The following is a 14,086-nucleotide window of genomic DNA, read 5'->3' as shown; positions in this document are numbered from 1 at the left end:
TTCAAAAGTATACATTATATTATACACTATAAGTGTAGATTTATCATCAACTTTAACATCTTTACCAGTCAATAAGAATTTAGTCTTCTCCTTATTAAAGCTGCAAAAAAAATTCTTCCTCATCCAGGCACCGATAAAAAGACATACACCTAGATATTTCTGGCAATATAACCATTATAACTTGACTGGAAATAAGATTGTAATATCATCAGCATATATATAGGTCTGATAACCAAGCATTTCAAGCAAGTATCCCAATAATGATAACACCACAATAAAAATATAGTAGCAATAGTGAGGTGCCCTGAGGCACCCCACATCAAGGTAACCAACTTTCTGAAAGCTCACCTTCCATCTTAATTAAATAGATCTATAGGAAAGAAAACCCTTAAACCAATTTAGTACTCTACCCGATATTCCAATACTGTCCAGTTTTTGTAAAAGCACATCATGAGCAACAAAATCAAATGCACTTGACAGATCCAGCTGCATTATCAAAGCATGATCACCATTCTATCTATATAAAAGGCACCTCCAACGTTCCAATGAAGCCTCAAGCTGGAAACTTGAGGTGCCAGAGATATCCGGTTTGGCTTGCAGTCAGTGTAGCTCCGCCCTCGTGTCAAAATGCAATGACGTAGAGGGCGGGGTGGGGAAGGCACGAGTTCCACAGATTCTGTGACAGCAGCGGGGAGTCCCACACATTCAGCAACAGCAGCGGGGAGAGCGCTGCAAACTTTAATCACAAACTCGCAACCAAGTGACTGAGGGACGGAGGGAGGGGAGGGGGGGTGGGGAAAGCGGAAGGGAGGGATGGAGGGGGTCTGGAACTCGGGAGGGAGGATGGGGAAGGGGGATTACCTTGCTAGCGCCTATTTTATTTTTATCCGAAACGGGCATTTTTCACTAGTAATAATAATCTGCTTAACTGTGTGATCAATGTACATAACAAGGTTCCATGCTATATACAATACGAAAGCCTGATAGATGATTATTTAGATCGATTTAATACTCTAGATATTTATCAAAGTATTTAGTAACTAATCCTTCCATAATTTTAACAAAATATGGTATAGAGGCTACTGGCCTGTAATTGGTTACATCTGATGAACAGATGGTTAAATTTTTCTTTATGAGAAAAAGAACAATCTTACCAAAATCATATCCAGGCGAATGATCAACCACTGGGTTTTCTCCTGTGATCTTGAGCCCATCTGTCACCACAATGCTTCCCTCCCCCCAACCCTAGAATCCAGTCTGGCATCAGATTCTTTCCTTTGAGGAGATGGTTGAACAGCGACAATCAAGACTTTTCTTGGTTTCCCGAGTCAATGCTAACACTATCACAATCCTGCAACCGAGGAGAGCACCAAGATTTTTAAGTGGTGCCTGTGCATCCTGACCCAAAACACTAAATCCAGAGTCGCTGCCATCAATCCTAACACCTATAGATAATACCAGATGGTTGATTTGTGGAGACGAATCAGATTTGTGATCCGACTGTAGCTTCCTCATTCTTTCGAGAGGTAGAAATACTTTGCCTAGGATGGTGTCCAACCTGGTTGCCAGATATTCCAGAGTCTGGGAAGGAACAATGTTGCTCTTGGAAAAGTTCACAACCCAGCCTAAGCCCTACAGAAATTGAATTACTTACTGCTTCACTGTCCTCGAGACCGTGCATAGATTAACCATTGCTCGAGGGACCAAAAACTTGGTTCCAAGAAAAGATGACAATTAATATTCCTCCCAGACCACTGCAGACTGCACCAGATTGCCAGACCTAACACCTGCTGCAAACTGAGAAATACTACTAGCTGGTGGAACTTGCTCATTTTGTCAGAAGTGGCAGACCCCTTTTCAGCAGCCTTTACCCGGCCCAACAGGCTAGGAACCTTCTGACACATCTCTGAAGATGAAGTGGCTGTGTTTCCTTCAAAATCTCCAACTAACTTATCCAGATCTTCCTGAAAGAGAAAAAGGTCAACGTGCTCAGGTGCGCCTTAGAAGAAACATTCACTGACTAGTAGCAAAGCCACAGTCACCTCTTGGCCACAATCACCAAAGGGACTGAGAAGAAATACCAACCAGGTCATATAAGACATCTGCCAGCAAGGCTGCCTGGGACTCTACATGCACTACCTCCAGAAATTCAGGGAGCTGCTACAGTCAACATGGCATAGCTCGGGACACATAAGGCCATATTTTCAAAGCACTTAGCCTTCCAAAGTTCCAAAGAAACCTATGGAACTTTGGAAGGCTAGGTGCTTTGAAAATATGCCTCAGCCTCCAGAAATGGCAGATTGAACCCCAGCTGTCATCAAAAAGGCCTGCTTGAGGTGGTGCTCCACATTCCTCTTGGACACCTCCTTATTGGCTGACCCCCCCCCCCCTCCTTCAACAGGGATTGCAGTCTCCTTGGTCACAGCCAATGCAAGGGTATCCACTTTGGGGACCAGCCAATATTTTGTCAACCTCTTCAAGCAGTATGGGATAGAGCCTTGAGGGTCTTTGTCCCCCATAAGGCTCCCTACTGTACCATCATGCGCATGAATGCTTTGTGGAGAGGAAAGGCCTGGGGGGGGCATGCTAGGTGTGAAAATAGAAGACACCCACAAATCCTCCCCAATATTATAAGACAGAGCAAAATGACTAGGACGTGCGCATTCTCCTCAACTTGGGGAGGTTCTGAGTCTCCAGACAGGATGCATCCAGGCTCTCCAGGACCACCAAGTGTCCAACCTTCAGCTCCGCCCAGCCCAGAGCTGCTCTGAGCAATTTGCCTGGCTGGGCATGACCCTGTAGGTCCTTCATCAGAACAGAAGCACTGTGCAAGGGCTTTCTGGAGTACTGCGCTCTGCAGCCATTCTGGAAGCAGGGCCCTAATGTGGGTCCAGTGTGAACAGCCCCCCACCTTAAGGTCCCCTCCTCCCCTGGAGACTGTTGCACCTTCTCACTCAGAAAAAGAAAAGGAGAGGGGGACAAAATAGCTGCCATTCCTATCAAGCCCATCAGGACCAGCAGCGCCCACATTGGCCTCTTCTGCCCCCACGCAAGACATTTCACTAAAGAAAACAGCCCAGTACGACCTGGGCAAAAGGAACCAGCAGCTGTGTTGAGCTGCCAGTTCCCTGTATTGCTTTGGTATTGCAGCCTGCTCACTTGATCACCACAGACGGTTCACCAAATAAAATACTACAGATTCTTTTTGGATTCGTATTGGGTAAATGAAACTCTTTATTCAAATGGAGAGTGTATAAATCATTATTGCTTCAGTCCATACAATGATTAAGAAATATACACGCTGACTGAGTCACATTAGGAGATATGCACACTAACTGAACCATCTAAAAGAAAGCTATAAAACAGATATATTATATATACACATATACATACACACACCACACACACCACTGGTCAGGAAGCTCAGGCTCTTATCTCATCAGCCGGGAGGTCCGTTGCAGCGAAAGCTCAGTCTCTCCTCATTGACCAGGAACAAACCTTCTGCACAACACGTCTGCCCACAGATGAACCTCAGCTCTGCTGTGACAAGCCCTCCCTTTTTATTAGGAGCTCATGCTCAGAGCTATGGAAAATTACAGAATGCTTACTGTGGGAATGTGGTCATATGCTTTCCAAAGTCTAGGTGGCCAAGCTGGGCCCGGAAAAACAAGTGCCAACCTCCCCTTGACATAACAAATTAGTTAGAGCTGTGTCTTATCTTCTGCATTCCAACTTGTTTTTCATATTTACAAGAAAAGTTACTTTCGGTCAAAGACAAGATTTCAGAGTGTATTATCGGACAAAAGCAGGGTTGAAAAGAAATCCTTTAAGGTAACACAAACAATCATTTTTAAACAGTTACTTCTAATCAACAATACAGACCCTGAGTGCACTGGTCATTCAAGACAGGGTTGAAAAACAATCTTTAAAATTCACTTCCATTACAATCGGTCCTTGATTTTCAACTCTGTCTGAACGACAGTTCATACATAAGTCATTACTCTACATTCCCACAGGCAGAGGGACATCTGCCAGCCCAAGCACATGGTTGACCTTCTTGGACCAGTGTGTTCCTGCTCACAGCCTGCCTAATCACAGCCCAACACTCCCTAGACATCTGCAGGCTCCCTGGACCCTTGAGGTGAATTTCTACTTTTTTTTTTTTTGCAAAGCACTAAAACCAGGCTTGAGCTTTTATTATTATTTTTTTTTTTACTTTCAAGCTCATTTTCAAAGCACTTAGCCTCCCAAAGTTCCATAGAAACCTATGGAACTTAGCCTCCCAAAGTGCTTTGAAAATATGCCTGTATATTTCCCTGAACAGCAGGGAGCTAGGAAGGCATATCCTCCAAATCTTTTCTTCCCTGAGGATCTAGGCTACTAAGAACCACCAGGCACCCCTGGGAGGGGAGCAAAGACCCCATGGGGACCAAGACTTACTGCCACCCAGAGACCCTCCCCCACCCCCATAACAGCTGGATGGAGATTGCAGAGCCCTAGCTTTGCACTTGACTGACCCTGGCTGATGGACCGGGGCAAGATTGAGGCTGTTGGGCTTGATCACAGCACTAGGCCATAGAACCTAGGACCAGAACCAGTCTGAACACTCTTACCATCTGCTGGAGGCAGAAGATAGTGGAGAGTACCAGCCTATATCCCAGTGATATCGCTTGAAATCTCAGATATCTACCACCACCTGGAACTAGGCCAAAGAGCCTAGGACCAGCACTAGTCTTAACACTCTGCTGGAGGCAGAAAATACTGGAGAGTTCCAGGATAGCACCAACCTAGATCCTAGTGATATTGCTTGAAATCTCAGATTGCTACCTCCACTTGCTGGTAGGGAACATAATCCTACTTGTATAGACTGGTGTAGATATTAAGGAAGCCAACTTTCACATATGCCCCCTCCCCCAAACCCTCTCTCATTGCTCAGGTTAGTGTTTTCATATATCTCCAGTCTCTTTATCCTCCCAGCAACCCACTGACCTACGTTTTCCCCTGTTATCCTCCAGCCAGTCCTCTCTCTCACATGCCCCCAATTTGTTTCTAGTTTTCCTAATACCTCTTTTCCTACCATTCCACTCTCTTATGTAACCCCAAGTTCCAACTTACCCTCCTAGCATTTCTCCTAATCCTCTTCCCCCCCCCCCCCCCCACTTTTACCACCTGTACAGATTGTGCCTGCAGTAAATAGTTGAGAGTGGTGCACTGAGTTGCTTCTTCTTCCTTTGCTGTTGAGCTGAAACTCGTGGTTTGAACCATGTATAACAATGTAGCATCAGGCATTGGTCAAAAGTGCAAGTGGGGTCTTGGCAGCAGGGGAGAGGGAAGTAGCCCAATGCAGAGGCTCTCCTACTACTACTGAAGTCTGTATTGACAAGATAGGGAACTAAAGAGGGCATCATCAAGTAAAGGACTGAGGGGGAGTGTTACCCAATCCAGCTTCTAGTTTACATAACTCAATGGAAGACCCAACAATTGCACGATGAGGGCCCATATTGGAGGCCTTTATGTTAGCTGCATAATTGCTAGAGTCCTGACTGAAGACTGGTTAATAGACAGTCCTGAAAAAAAAAGCCCAGTTTAGGCCACTTTGGAGTATCAACTGCTAAGCTTTTTCTGATGCTGTATAATTTATTTAGGTATACTGCTTAACTGAACACCTTTTCAGAAATGATCTATTCACTTAGTAGACAATGATATCTTAAGACAAACAAAAAAGATTTTATTTGCTACAGAAAATTTAAAATACTAGAAGTTCACATAACTGCCACCCTACCTTTAGTATCTGCTCAATCTTTGTTTTTACTATATTAGTAAGAAATTTCTTCTTTGGCTCCATCCTGTAAGTATTAGCAAATTTAAATTTTGGCAGACTGGCCTTCCATACAACTGACTCAGCTTTTGCCACATCATCGTCTCCACCTTCTTCCAAGATACCAGGTTCAACACACACAACATCATGAGAGACGCCTCGCATTCTCTCTTTCATAAGCTGTGGAAACTAATTTAAAAAGAAAATCTATTCAGTTTTTTCCCCAAAATATGTTCACAAATTGGGCATAGTCTTTTCTTATTGCATTTCAAAATAAATTTGAATTCATAAGAATCACACCAAACTAGAAAGGAAAAGAAACAAAGACTGGAGTCCTATCAACTTGGTTTGCAACATGACCATATCATGGAGAAAAAAAACAAAATAATAAAGTTTAAAAAGAAAACCTACACTCTTAGCCATAAAACATTAATACAGGGGTTCTCAACCTAGTCAGCTTTTCAGGATACTCACAATGAATATGAGATTTAATTGCATACAATGGAAACAAAGCATGCAAATCTCTCTCATGCATATTCATAGTGGGGATCCTGAAAAACTAATAAGCTTGCAGGCTTATTTTCGAAAGAGAAGGACGCCCATCTTTTGACACAAATTGCAAGATGAGCGTCCTTCTCACAGGGTTGCCCAAATCGGTATAATGGAAAGCCGATTTTGGGCGTCTCTAACTGCTTTCCGTCGCGGGGATGACCAAAGTTCTCGGGGGTGTGTCGGAGGTGTAGCAAAGGCGGGACTTGGGCATGCCTAACACATGGGCGTCCGCGACCCATAATGGAAAAAAAAAAGGGTGTCCCTGAGGAACACTTGGACGACTTTACCTGGTCCTTTTTTTCTTATGACCAAGCCACAAAAGGTGCCTAAACTGACCAGATGACCACCGGAGGGAATCGGAGATGATCTCCCCTTACTCCCTGAGTGCTCACTAACCCCCTCCTACCCTCAAAAAATGTTTTTAAAAATATTTTTTGCCAGCCTCAAATATCATACCCAGCTCCATGACAGCGGTATGCAGGTCCCTGGAACAGTTTTAGTGGGTGCATTGCACTTCAGGCAGGCGGACCCAGGCCCATCCCCCCCTACCTGTTACACTTGTGGTGGTAAATGTGAGCCCTCCAAACCCATCAGAAACCCACTGTACCCACATCTAGGTGCCCCCTATGGTAGTGGTGTACAGTTGTGGGTAGGGGGTTTTGTGGGGCTCAGCACACAAGGTAAGGGAGCTATGTACCTTGGAGCTTTTTCTGAAGTCCACTGCAGTGCCCCCTAGGGTGCCCGGTTGGTGTCCTGGCATTTCAGAGGGACCAGTGCACTACGAATGCTGGCTCCTCCCACGACCAAAGGGCTTGGATTTGGTCATTATGGCCGAAAATCAGAAACGACCAAGTCTAAGGGCAACCTACATTTCAAAATTTGGGTGTCCCCAACCGTATTATTGAAATGAAAGATGGACACCCATCTTGTTTCTATAATACGAGTTTCCTCCCCCCTTCATCAGGACGTCCTGCGAGGACGTCCTCAGGAAAACTTGGGCGCCCCTTTCGATTCTTGGTGTGTTCTGAGGACTGGGTTGAGAACCCCCCCTCCACTCTAAAACTGGGATAAGAGTATCTTTCTGTTACTCCACTATTACTAACATGTTGTTATTACAATATAAGTTGTTTAGGTCAACTAAAACCTGTTGTAGGCTGCCCTGTGTGAACCTCTTCATGAAGATAAATAGGCAAAGGCACAGAAAAAGAAAAATGCACAAAGAAAATTATGAAAATGCGAAGGGGGGGGGGGGGGGGGAAGAAAAATTGTTTACCCATTCTCAACCATTTTAAAATAGAACTCTTAAATTTTATTTATCACCTTTTTGAAGGAATTCACTCAAGGCACTGTACAGGAAGAATGAATCAAATATGAATAGACTAGTAAAAAAGGCCCGTTTCTGACACAAATGAAACGGGGGCTAGCAAGGTTTTCCTCGGAGTGTGTATGTTTGGGAGAGTGTATGTGAGAGTGACTGTGTGTGAGAGAGAGAGTGAAAGTGTGAGAGAGAGAGAGTGAGTCTGGGTGTGAGTGTGTCTGTCAGACTGTGTGTGTGAGAATGAGAGTGTGTGCAAGTGCGTATGTGAGACACAGTGTGAGAGTGTGTGTGTGTGTGTGTGCGAGAGAGAGTGTGTGTGAGACACAGATTCTCTGTGAGAGTGAGTGTATGAGTGACTGTGTGACACATAGAGTATGAATGTGATACAGTGTGAGAGAGTAAGTGAGAGTCAAAAAGATACCTCCCTTCCTCTCTCTCTCTCTGGTGTCAGGCCCCCCCCCCTCTCTCTCTCTGTTGTCTGAGATTCCCGTCACTGCACCCAAGCAATTGGTGTGCTGGAGGAGGGGGAGAGAGAGAGAGTGTGTGTGTTGGGGGGGGGGGATGTGTTGGGGGGGGGTTCAGCTTGGAAGAAGAGGGGTGCAGGGGGTTCATGAAGCGCTACCAGATGAGAGAGAGAGTGAGTGTGTGTATGGGGTTTCAGGAAGCGCTGCCAGATGAGAGAGAGTGAGTGTGTGTGTGGGGGGGTTCAGGAAGTGCTGCCAGTTGAGAGAGAGAGAGTGAGTGAGTGTGTGTGTGTGTGTGTGTATGGGGTTTCAGGAAGTGCTGCCAGATGAGAGAGAGGGTGTGTGTGTTGTGTGGGTGTGTGTGTGGGGGGGGGGGGGGTTCAGGAAGTGCTGCCAGTTGAGAGAGAGAGTGAGTGAGTGTGTGTGTGTATGGGGTTTCAGGAAGTGCTGCCAGATGAGAGAGAGGGTGTGTGTGTTGTGTGGGTATATTGGGGGGGGGGGTTCAGCTTGGAAGAAGAGGGGTGTGGGGGTTCAGGAAGTGCTGCCAGATGAGTGAGTGTGTGTGTGTGTGGGGGGGGGGGGGGACGGTTTATTAAGCATTGCCAGATGAGAGTGTGTGTGTTTGGGGCGTGGGCTCAGGAAGCACTGGCAGAAGAGTGAGAGTGTGTGTGTGGGGGGGGGAGGGGAGGGTTCAGGAAGCGGGGCCAAATGAGTGTGAGTAAGTGTGTGTGTGTGTGTGTGTGGGGGGGGGTGGTTCAGGAACGGCTGCCAGATTAGTGAATGTGTGTGGGGGGGGGGGGCAGGGGTTTCAGGAAGCGCTGCCAGATGAGAGAGAATGAGTGAGTGTGTGTGTGTGTGTGTGTACGGGGTTTCAGGAAGCGCAGGCAGATGAGAAAGAGAGAGTGTGTGTGGGGGGAGGGGGTTCAGGAAGCGCTGCCAGATGAGAGTGAGTGTGTGTGAGTGTGTTGGGGGTTTCAGCTTGGAAGAAGAGGGGTGTGTGGTGCTGCCAGATGAGTGAGTGTGTGTGTGTGTGGGGGGGGGGGCATTTTATCAAGCGTTTCCACATGAGAGAGTGTGTGTATGTGTGTGTGGGGGGGTTCAGGAAGCGCTGCCATATGAGAGACTGAGTGAGTGTGTGTGTGTTGGAGGGGTGTGTGGGGGTGTGTGTGTGTTGGGGGTTTCAGCTTGGAAGAAGACGGGTGTGTGGTGCTGCCAGATGAGTGAGTGAGTGTGTGTGTGTGTGTGGGGGGGGGGGGGGGGGCGTTTTATCAAGCATTTCCACATGAGTGTGTGTGGGGGGGGGGGGGGTTCAGGAAGGGCTGCCATATGAGAGACTGAGTGTGTGTGGTGGGGGGGGTTGCCAGATGAGTGAGTGAGTGTGTGTGTGGGGGGCAGGGATTTCAGGAAGTGCTGCCACATGAGAGAGTGTGTGTGTGTTGGGGGGGGGGGGGCGTTGAGGAAGTGTGGCCAAATGAGAGTGAGTGTGTGTGTGTGGGGGGGGGGGGGTTCAGTAACCACTGCCAGATGAGTGAGTGTGGGGGGGCAGGGGTTTCAGGAAGCGCTGCCAGATGAGAGAGAGTGTGTGTGTTGGGGGGGGGGGCGTTGAGGAAGTGTGGCCAAATGAGAGTGAGTAAGTGTGTGTGTGGCGGGGGGGGGGGGGGTTCAGGAAGCGCTGCCAGATGAGAGTGTGTGTGTGTGTGTGTTGTATAGTTCAGTTTTGTGGGGGGAGGCTCCTGCTTTAAAGAAGGAAGGAAGGAAGCGCCTCCTCAGCGCGATGCCCCCCTCGCCGCCATCCCACCCACCGCCATCCCACTCACCGTCGCCATCGCACCCACCGTCGCGTAGTTTTGCTGGCGGGTGACCCAAAATCCCGCCAGCAGAAGTCCTGTGTTGTCTGCTGAGTCTCACTCCAGCGATCTTCGGCGTTGCTTGCTAGCCTGTGCAAGGCGGGGTTCTGTGCGTCTGACGTCCTGCACGTGCAGGACATCAGATGCACAGAAGCCCTGCCTGTACAGGCTAGCAACGCCGAAGATCGCTGGAGTGAGACTCAGCAGACAACACAGGACTTCTGCTGGCGGGGTTTCAGGTCCCCCGCCGGCAAAGCAACGCGACGGTGGGTGGCTTGGGGGGGGGGTGTTTTGGGAGGGAGTGTTGCGGGGGGGTATTGCACCTCCTGCATTCTGTGGGCGGGGCTTCTTTCGAACTGCAGCTTTGGTGGGTGGCTTGGGGGGGGGGGGGTTGGACCTCGAACACTGGTGTCCGGAGTCATTTGGACTCCGGAGCTTTGGAGGTGGTTTCCCTCCAGAATTTTTCCGCGGGTGGGTCTGGAGGTTGGTGGGCTTCGTTTCCTAGGCAGGGGGAACCACCTGCTTGGTTGCAATTCCTTCCTTTAGTTTACTGTTCTGAAGACAACGTTCTGACGTTTGACGCGTGGGCGGGGCACGGGTCAATGGAGTGGCTTCACCACCATGAATCCACGAACCCTTCAGGGAGTGATTGAGTGACTTCAGAACGTTGAGGTTGAGTTTTATTATAGTAGATAACCACAGCAGTAAAAACAATACAATGTATGGCACAGTACACTACTTACAGTGTCAACACAAAACATATTAATTGACCATGTAGTGTATAAGCAAAGATGGAACACACAGGAGAGAGAGAGAGAGAGAGAGAGAGAGAGAGGAGTTAGAAAAAAAAAGGGGACTAATTTCAAGAAAGTTGCACATGAGGTCAGAGAGATGGTTAACACACAGATAGGTAGGTAAGAGAGAGAGGAGTTAGAAGATAAGGGGACTAATTTCAAGAAAGTTGCACATGAGGTCAGAGAGATGATTAACATATAGATAGGTAAGAGTTAGAAAGTAAGGTGACTAATTTAAAGAAAGTTGCACATGAGGTCAGAGTACATAAGTACATAAGTAGTGCCATACTGGGAAAGACCAAAGGTCCATCTAGCCCAGCATCCTGTCACCGACAGTGGCCAATCCAGGTCAAGGGCACCTGGCACGCTCCCTAAAGAGAGATGATTAACATATAGATAGGTAAGAGTTAGAAAGTAAGGTGACTAATTTAAAGAAAGGTGCACTCAACATGATCAAGGTGCACAAAGATCAACAAATGTAATTGTACCCAACTCCTCCTACTTATATTCAGAATTGTATTCACGTATCTGCTGTTTAAACTATGACTATTATACTCAAGATCTCTATGTAACACTATTAAGTGTATATTTTCCAATCCATATACCACAAAGAACGATAAATTGTAAGCCACATTGAGCCTGCAAAAAGGTGGGAAAATGTGGGATACAAATGCAATAAATAAATAAATAAATGGACATCATGTGATACAACTAGCTGTATGCTAAGTGGCAATATTCTGAGGGAGATAACCAACTAAGTCATTTTACTAATTTTTTCTACATTATTTATTTATAAATTTGAACAAAAATATCCAAGCATACTGCTTGTACCAGTTGCCCTTGTCACATCTGAAAAAAAATCCAAATTCTTTGACTGCAGAATAGTCCCTCCCTCTCCTTCTCTGCGCATATCCAGCAGATAGCCAAGACCTGTCGCTTCTTCCTCTTGAACATCAGCAAAATTCGCCCTTTCCTCTCTGAACACACCACCCGAACTCTCGTCCACGCTCTCATTACCTCTCGCCTTGACTACTGCAACTTACTCCTCACCGGCCTCCCACTTAGCCATCTATCCCCCCTTCAATCTGTTCAGAACTCTGCTGCACGTCTTATATTCCGTCAGAACCGATATACTCATATCACCCCTCTCCTCAGGTCACTTCACTGGCTTCCAATCCGATACCGCATTCAGTTCAAGCTTCTCCTTCTTACCTACAAATGTACTCAATCTGCTGCCCCTCACTACCTCTCTACCCTCATCTCCCCTTATGTTCCCGCCCGTAACCTCCGTTCACAGGACAAATCCCTCCTCTCAGTACCCTTCTCCACCACCGCCAACTCCAGGCTTCGCTCATTCTGCCTCGCCTCACCCTATGCTTGGAACAACCTTCCTGAGCCCTTACGCCAAGCTCCCTCCCTGCCCATCTTCAAGTCTTTGCTTAAAGCCCACCTCTTCAATGCTGCGTTCCGCAGGGCCGTGCCTAGGGTCTCCGGCGCCCCCCTGCAGTTGGCCCCACCGGCGCCCCCCCCCCCCGAAAACGATCGCTACACTACCCGCCCTCTTCTCCCCAGATCCTTTTCCTTTTTGTTTAAATTTACCTCTCCAGCGCACAGCAGCGTAGCGTTAGTGAGAAGGAGGCGGTGCTCCCCCGCCCCGACATGTCTTCTTCCCTTCGCTCAGTGTCCCGCCTTCTTCTGACGTCATTTCTGATGTTAGAAGAAGGCGGAACCGAGCGAAGGGAAGAGACTGACACGTCGGGGCGGGGGAGCGCCGCCTCCTCACTAACGCTACGCTGCCACGCGCTGGAGAGATAAATTTAAACAAAAAAAAAAAGGACAAGGATCTGGGGAGAAGAGGGCGAGGTAAGCATGGTGCGGCGGGGCGCCCCCCAGAGGATGGCACCCTCCTGCCATGCTTACCTCGCTTACCGTGTTGGCACGGCCCTGGCGTTCCGCACCTAACTCTTACCGTTCAGGAAATCCAGGCTGCCCCGATTTGACTGCCCCTATCGGACTGACTGTTCACTTGTCTTTTAGATTGTAAGCTCTTTGAGCAGGGACTGTCCCTCTATGTTAAGTTGTACAGCGCTGCGTAATCCTAGTAGCGCTTTAGAAATGTTAAATAGTAGTAGTCAAGTCATTTTACCAATTTTAATACTTTTGAAATGTGCCCGATTTGCATACTAAATCTTATTGAAGCACACCGACGAGTACGGTGATTACATCTAAAGATGACACAAAATCCTTCCAAACTGCTCAATCATCATGTTAATAAATCATGGTAAAAAAAAATAGCCCCCAAGGGTCCCTGACTTACCGCGTCCACCTCAAACATGCTGGGCCTGCGTGACTTCTTCCGTGGCACTTTGTCTTCCTCGTCCCCCATGTCTATACCAATTCCCCACTAAAGCTAAGCAGTAAAATTCACCTTCCGCCCCTGAACTACACCGAATGACTCTCACCACCAGTAGAGTGAGTAACGGTACACCACCCTCGAGACTCAAACAAGCCACCAGCCACGCCCCCACCTGGGCTGGGTCACCGCCCCTTGTCCCACCCACTTTCGTTTGTTCTTCCTGAACTCGCCTCTAGTGTGGGCAGTCTTTAAACCTTCTTGGGAAGTACGAACGGGTTATGACGTCAGGCAACGTAATCCAGGGGCGGGCCAGGAAGAAAGCATGGAGGTAAGGAAGCTGAAGGGAGTGTAATATATATATGCTTCCTTTTTGGTGGGTTCTCCTAGTGCTGCTTTCTAATACAGACATTAGTGTACTAAACACTTCATCTATATCTATGTCCCATGTTCTGCCTACGAGCTTACACGGGAAGGACGCCGGACCGGTTGAGGTTATGGAGGAGAAGAGGATTTTATGTTGAGTCTTGTGGCTCGCTTTGACGTGGTTTAGCAGTTTCTCGGTGGGTCATTTCTTCTCCCGCTTCTCCTGCCCTATGGGAGTTATGAATTATAAAATAATCCAAGGTGCAAAAGTAAAGCTTGATGCAGAAGGTACTGCGTTAAAACTCTGCAGAAAGCTCCAGTGTACATCATTCTAACACACACTAAAAAATATTTATACTCCCAGTGAATAAATAGTTTGCACATTACTGCTGTCATTAAAAAGTGTGTGCTGTCAGGAAACAGTGCACATTGCAACGCTTATGTGCTGACAGGAAAGGAGATAAAAACAGGTTGGACTTTCTGGACCTCCCCTCTCCCAAAGTTCCTTGTTGGCTTTGGACACCAGAACCCTGCCTGTGACAGTTTGACCCCCCCCCCCCCCCCCGACCCCACA

The 14,086-nt window shown here is 47.5% G+C and overlaps 2 protein-coding genes across 3 annotated transcripts in view; one reads left to right on the top strand and one right to left on the bottom strand.

The window, feature by feature from the left end:
- The window catches only part of TCTE3 (t-complex-associated-testis-expressed 3), a 47,257-nt gene extending 34,005 nt beyond the window's left edge, over window positions 1–13,252 (bottom strand). Inside the window, exons 1-2 of the mRNA XM_030196402.1 lie at window positions 13,111–13,252; window positions 5,783–6,007 (exon numbers count right to left, since the gene is read on the bottom strand). Of these exons, the coding sequence (XP_030052262.1) occupies window positions 5,783–6,007; window positions 13,111–13,179 (294 nt within the window). The 5' untranslated portion in view covers window positions 13,180–13,252. The remainder of the gene's footprint in view (window positions 1–5,782; window positions 6,008–13,110) is intronic.
- A 188-nt stretch (window positions 13,253–13,440) lies between these two features.
- ERMARD (ER membrane associated RNA degradation) overlaps window positions 13,441–14,086 on the top strand; it is a 98,599-nt gene continuing 97,953 nt past the window's right edge. For both annotated transcript variants that reach the window (XM_030196397.1, XM_030196396.1), the window contains exon 1: window positions 13,441–13,477. In XM_030196397.1, coding sequence (XP_030052257.1) covers window positions 13,472–13,477 — 6 coding nt within the window. In that variant the 5' untranslated portion in view covers window positions 13,441–13,471. The remainder of the gene's footprint in view (window positions 13,478–14,086) is intronic.

This window comes from Microcaecilia unicolor, chromosome 3 (assembly GCF_901765095.1).
Source record: "Microcaecilia unicolor chromosome 3, aMicUni1.1, whole genome shotgun sequence".
In the NCBI taxonomy this organism is placed as follows: domain Eukaryota; kingdom Metazoa; phylum Chordata; class Amphibia; order Gymnophiona; family Siphonopidae; genus Microcaecilia; species Microcaecilia unicolor.
The sequence above is the reverse complement of the archived record's forward strand: the minus strand, read 5'-3'. Positions and strand labels throughout refer to the sequence as shown.